At 44.8% G+C, this 6,237-nt stretch overlaps 1 protein-coding gene across 1 annotated transcript; it reads left to right on the forward strand.

Moving 5' to 3' along the window:
• Positions 1-2,018: 2,018 nt before the first annotated feature.
• LOC119294882 (BTB/POZ domain-containing protein At1g63850-like) lies at positions 2,019-5,905 on the forward strand. Its single transcript, XM_037573159.1, has 2 exons — positions 2,019-3,278; positions 5,389-5,905. Exons 1-2 carry the CDS (start codon positions 2,136-2,138, stop codon positions 5,674-5,676), a joined length of 1,431 nt encoding a protein of 476 aa, XP_037429056.1. The 5' UTR covers positions 2,019-2,135; the 3' UTR covers positions 5,677-5,905.
• The last annotated feature ends 332 nt before the right edge of the window (positions 5,906-6,237 follow it).

The raw sequence follows: 6,237 nt of genomic DNA on the forward strand, positions 1-6,237 counted from the left end.
AGCACATCATCAATGTATGTTGTCAAAAAAATTTAAAACAAAATTCAAAACATTGCTTGAGATACAAAAATGTCAAAATCGACATCAATGTGATAATGGGCCTAATCTAAAGCCCAAATTATGGTGTGTACTATTTACTCTCAAATTTGTCATTTATGTTTCTCAAGCCATGTTTTGAATTATGATTTCAAATTTTGTGACAACATACATTGGTGTTGTGTCTATGTGCTGATTTTTTTTTGAGAATTTTTCGAACATTAAAAATTGTGCTACCGAGTTTGGAGCACTGGGATCACCGTAAGGGTGGGAGTACCGGATATTCTCCCCAGTGAGGGGAGCTGTTGAAGCGATCGAGCAGGGAGGTGGTGAAGTGCTCGCCTCAGATGGGCTGGGCCACAAACAAGGTCTTGTGAGCGCCCTTTCCTCCATGTGGAGCTGAAGGCGCCACTTAGGAGCTCCCCTAACGTCTCACAATAAGCGATAAATAGATCCTGCACTGCCTTGGGTATTTTATAGTCATTCACGCTGCTCCTATATGGCCACTCACATTACTGTCCCATAAGTACCATTATTAGAATTTTGTTTATAGAATTTTTTTGAAACATATTTTCTTACAAAGTTTGGTAACATGTTTAATAAGAATTGAAAAGGTTACTATTTTCTTAAACTTATCTGAGAAATGGTCACCACGTATTTCATAAAATGTTCATTGTATGTTAAGAATTATTCGTCCTGTACATGAAAAATATATTCATTGTGTGTTTGAAAAGATTATAAAAATATTAAAACAATGAATAAAAACAAAGAACCAGAAGTAAACCAATGAAAAGGAGAGATTTTTTTTGAAAGAAAACAAGCTGTTGTACCGATAATATAGGTGAATCGCTAAGATGGGTTGAGGTCGACCCATAAAAGGGGTGAAGCACATCTTCCCCACTATTTAACGCGACATGCGTCAAATATAGTTTATCGTTACTGATATGTTAATAGTAGCCATTTAGGCCTGATTTAGATCAATGTTTTCTTTTAAATCTCAATCCTGACAAAATAATAGTCATTGGACTCCGTGTGGAACAATTTCCCTCTAAAAGTCCTCTTGAGACTTAATATTTATCACTGTCTTTATGTCTATTAATCTTCATCTTGGAATTATATAAAAAATGATAAATTTGGATTGTGCCTTCATTGCTTCAATAATCTAATAGATTTCACATAGAAGTTTACCAAATCCTAGATTTTATATTTTACTTCCTTGTGCTACGAAATTGAAAATCATATTATTTTTCTACTAAACGACCTTTCATACGATGTCAACATGCCAATATTGTTCTTTCGCATTGACAATGGGAAAATAAGAATATCACTGAACGGTCGCAACGGAATGTCTCGTCATCTACATGTCTTAAATGCAAAACCGCACCAAGATATTACACTTTGTCATTGAGAACACTCCAAATTTCTTGGATCCATGAAGAGCTGCGAGATTTCCAAATTACGGGAATAGAAAAAGTAAGGTTCCGGTGCCCTCTCCTCTCAAATGTTCAAGATTTTTTCATGAAGTCTCCTCACCTGATGCTAAAAAAATACTTAGAAATTAGGTCAATATGGACCCAGTTGTAAGGAATCCAACTTCTCCATTCCTACGAAACAAATATCATACATGGAAACAAAATTTTGAGGGTTGAAATTCTATGAAAATTCTTAGAAAAATCTTGCGGACCTGATGATCCCATATTGATGGTCTTTTAAATTTTATTTTCAAGCAGTTATCAATGTGGTGTTTTCTTATCAAGGATACTCAATGGGGTGTTTTCAATTTTACCCTCCATTGCTTGGGTATTTTTATTTTATCTGCAGGAGATGTTGATGGGGTGCTTTTATTTTATTTGCCAAAACAGATGTTGGTGGGCAACATTTTGTAGGAGATATTTTTTTTAGGGGATGCAGGAGATATTAATGGGGTGTCATTATCTAGGTGGATCCTCCTCATCCTAATCCATTCCCCTGCTTCCCTTCGTCCTGTCCCCTCCAAAAACAGAGCAGCCGATTAACCGACGCACTCCACCGCCCTCCCCTCCTCGCCTCCCCGTCCCCGGAGCGAAAAAAAATCCCCAATTCCCCGACACCCGACGGCAATGTCGCTCCGCAAGCGCCAGCGCTCGGCGAGCAGCTCCCGCCTCTCCTCCCTCTCCTCGCCGGCGTCGCCCCCCCGCCCCGTCGCCGCCTCCGCCTCCTCCCCGCCGCTCTCGTTCCCCGGCGCCGACCTCCTCCTCCGCCTCCACCTCGACCCCTCCTCCGACGACGCCGACGCCGACGTCAAGCCCGACCCCGCCGCCTTCCTCGACCTCCACGTCTCCTCGGCGTCCCTCCTCAGCTCGCGCTACTTCGCGGCGCTCCTCTCCGACCGCTGGTGCCCCGACCCGTCCTCCTCCCCCGCCGGCCGCCTCTCCCTCGCGGTCCCCGCCCCGCCCTCCTGCGCCCGCCCTTTCCACGCCCACGTCGAGGTCGTCCGCCTCCTCCACACGCTCGACTTCGCGGGCACCATCCGCTCCCCCGCCGACGCCCTCGACATCCTCCCCGTCGCGCTGCAGCTCCTCTTCGACGCCTGCGTCGAGGCCTGCATCCGCTTCCTCGAGGCCGTGCCCTGGTCCGAGGAGGAGGAGGCCCGCGTGCTGGACCTCGCGCCGCTCCTCCCCGGCGACGAGGCCGCCGACCTCCTCGCCAGGGTCTCCCTCCCCGCCGCCGCCGCCGCCGCGGCGGGCGAGGCGGCCGCCAGGTCGCCCTCGGAGGCGATGCTGCACGGCCTGATCCATTCCGCCATCCACGGCCACCCCGTCCCTGCCGCCACCAAGGCGTTCGTGGCGATGCTGCTCAAGGACTACCCCTCCCGCGACTGCGTGCACAAGGTGCTCGACGAGGCGTTCCTCTCCCGGCTCGACACCGTCAAGGAGCTCCTGGGCAAGTACGCCAGCCCGGACTTCAGGATCGCCGTCGACAGCGACGAGCGAGAGGCGATACAGAAGTTGAACCTGCACTCGGCGGTCCTGAATGTGAAGCATCTGCTCTGGCTCATTGAGAGGATGGTGGACATGAGGGTGGCCGATAACGCGGTGAAGCTTTGGAGCGAGCAGGTTGCGCTTGCTGCTGACTTGCAGAAGTTGCTCAATGATGCTGACATGTGGAGGAACATGGCTCCTGGGCTCCCGATGCTTGTGACCAGATGCACGCTCAGGCTCGCCCATTCAGTTATGATTGGGGAGACGCTGGTTCCTCGGCAGGTTAGTCTGCAAGATGAGATATCTCCATGTTAGTCTATGATAGATGTTAGTACTTCTGGAAATATGCCATGATGCTAAGTGCCTAACTTCCAATATGACTTGATTCTGTTGCAAATCAGTCAGTGAGTTATCCATATGTGACATCAGATATTCTGGTATTGTCATGCTAGATGATTTGCTACAGTGTTCAGGTTAGATATTATCGTATCTAAGTATGTCTATGTGTGATTGTATATGTGCAGTAGCTTACCTGTGGAAATGATCCCATGCTATATTTGAATACTTAACTCTGCCTCGGCTTTTGCTATGATTTATGGATGGAATGCTTTCACAGATAGTGATATAGACATTTTGTTAAATCTTAGCACAAAATATCAATGAGTGTGCTCCATTCTTTATACTTGAGCCATGACTTGCATCTGGATACTCTGACATTAGGACATAGGTTCCAATTCCCGTAATCATCATGGTTTCCTGGTTGATTCTGATGTAGTTTTAGGTCACATTTCTATAAGATTGACAATCTGTATTTATGTTGAAGACCCGTCTAGAACATGATAAAATAGAACATAACTTTTTGAAGTATTAATGAGCTTGTGCTTGCACTAATAGAGTTACATTCACTTCTTTCACTAATAGATTGCATTACCAAGTTCTTATAGCAAGGGACACCCTACAAGGACCTGGAAGCTTGCATGTGTTTTAGGGAAAATTCTGGTGGAGTTTTGCTAATAGGGAGTTGATTGGTCGATATAGAAATATGTTTGTGGTGGAGAACTGGAACTGGTTAAGAGTTGAAAGAAAGGTATCTAAATAGAAAAATAGGTGGAGGACCTTGTAGAGGATAGATAGGCAGCAAAATCCATTCAGATGGAAAGCTTTAATGAGGATGAATCAAGATCTGGGTAATCCATGCCTTTAGGTGAATAAAAACTTTACTTCTGCAAATATCTGGTCCTTTAAGATCATCCACAGTGTGTTGAAAAGACGGTTTGTAGTGCCCTTCGAACTGGTTCGAGGTATTGGAGAATGGAGATAGTGAGCTTAGACAAAAGGTCCCCTTGAATTGAACCAAAGACTAGGTTTGGCTTGAAGTGAATACACCCTGTTTGCTTTGAATCGATGCAGCATTGGAGACGGCCTAAGATTTTCAGTAGTAAGACGTTGAGTGGTAATTTTCGAGAGCAAATGGTTAGGTGGTTCCTCTTCCCTGTTTAGCTTTACAATAGAATATTGTTAGTCATGCACACTTAAGTATTTTCAGCCAAGCCCAGTGGCCTAAACACATTTCTTTCTTCAAGCCTGCCAGATCCATCTAAACTATATATGGTCAAGGGCTAGCAGGGCCATCCAAATAAAAATAGGTGGTATGGAGATTTTTAGCAGGTCATCAACCGTCATCCTACCAGATGTCCTAAAATCAGAAGCACCATTTTTTTCGTATCAAACAAATGTAGGGTCGCACCCATTTTGTGATATCCTAAACTCATGAGCCAGTGGGTTTTGCTCTTGAAAACATCAAGAATTATGGGGACTTTCAACCCAACCCTTTCCACATGCTGTGTGGTGCCATTAGTCGTTCGAATCTTACAAGTGAGTTCGCAGTTTGCTCTGTGCACAATATTTGTGATATATTTAAGTTCACTGTGAAAACCGGTATTATCTGCTCATGTAGCCTTCTGCGTCTGTATCTGCTATATGAACTTGCTTATGTTCAAGTATCATGCCTGAGCCTGCAATCTTTGATTGTATTTTGTCACACACCCATCTGCACCCTAATTTCAATTGCTTGTCCGTTCCTTCTTTCATCCCACCACCTGCTTGGCATTCAGTGTCCGGCCACTGCAGTTTTTAGTTCAGCATAAAATTTGAGAAAACGGTCTGTCTCTGAATAGTTTGATGTACCGGAATGTGGTATTTCTTGTGTCTCGGCCAATATCTTCTACAGCAAAACAGAACTGGCACTTTGTATATCCTGGGCACCTTCTAGCTCTCTGTTGCCAAATTTCTTATAAAAGCTCTTAGATTGGAGTACATTAAGTTTGTGCTTATAGCATTGTTGTTGTATACCACTGGGTTTGGTTTCTCATGCGTCGCCTCTATTTCTCAGGTGAGGATGAAACTTGTCAAAAGTTGGCTTCCTGTCCTGAATGTCTGCAGGGACATCGCCCAACCTATGCACAGTGGATACAAATCGTCAAACTGCCAAGAGCTGGAGGAGACATTTCTTAAGATCATCTCCACATTGTCCGTCCCAGATGCTCAGGAGCTGCTGCAACAATGCCTTGGGTTCTCAACTCGCAATGTCGATGACTGCCAGCATTTGGTCACCGCCTTCAAGACATGGTTCAGGCGAGCTTCCAGGGATCCACAAGGTCCACAAGGTGGGGAAGACTGAGATGGAACTGACGCTAACGTTCTCAAGCAGCGTGCTCTGTGCCTCATTGTACAATCGAACCTGTAATTATCTGTAGGCCTCCTTGTCCTCGAATAATCTGAAGTTTGTTTAGCCCAGTGCCTATCTTTTGTATATAAAATCCTTGATTATGCACTAAGCCAAGCTATTCATCACCTTCTGAGATACTAACTGCCACTCTGTCGTGTGGAATCCATCTTATTTATGTGTCTGGGACTCTACCGTACCACAGTAGGTATTTATCCATAGATATCTATATCTAGAATTACTAGGCACCTTTTCCCCTTTATTTTGAACAAGCAAAGGCGCTCAAGGTGCCATTCATTTCTCTTAAAAACATTTTACATGAGTGATGGCATCTGTTAAAGCCTGGATCAGGGAAGGCCTATCAGTAGACAACATTGGTACTGTACATATGAACCTAGAACTGTGAGAGTTTGCATCACCCTGTTCCCTAGCTAATTTTGCTGCATTATGAGCTTCATTGTTACGTTCTAGGGATATGGAAAACCTGGATATGCTTCTGGCTGATGAGCTCACAAA

The sequence above is a fragment of the Triticum dicoccoides genome, chromosome 4B (genome assembly GCF_002162155.2).
Source record: "Triticum dicoccoides isolate Atlit2015 ecotype Zavitan chromosome 4B, WEW_v2.0, whole genome shotgun sequence".
In the NCBI taxonomy this organism is placed as follows: Eukaryota; Viridiplantae; Streptophyta; class Magnoliopsida; order Poales; family Poaceae; genus Triticum; species Triticum dicoccoides.

Bases quoted from the DNA above. Each gene is read 5' to 3' on its own strand.
- LOC119294882 (XM_037573159.1), top strand. From the start codon at position 2,136: ATGTCGCTCCGCAAGCGCCAGCGCTCGGCGAGCAGCTCCCGCCTCTCC. The intron at 3,279-5,388 runs GTTAGTCTGCAA...TCTATTTCTCAG, and splicing joins AGACGCTGGTTCCTCGGCAG to GTGAGGATGAAACTTGTCAA.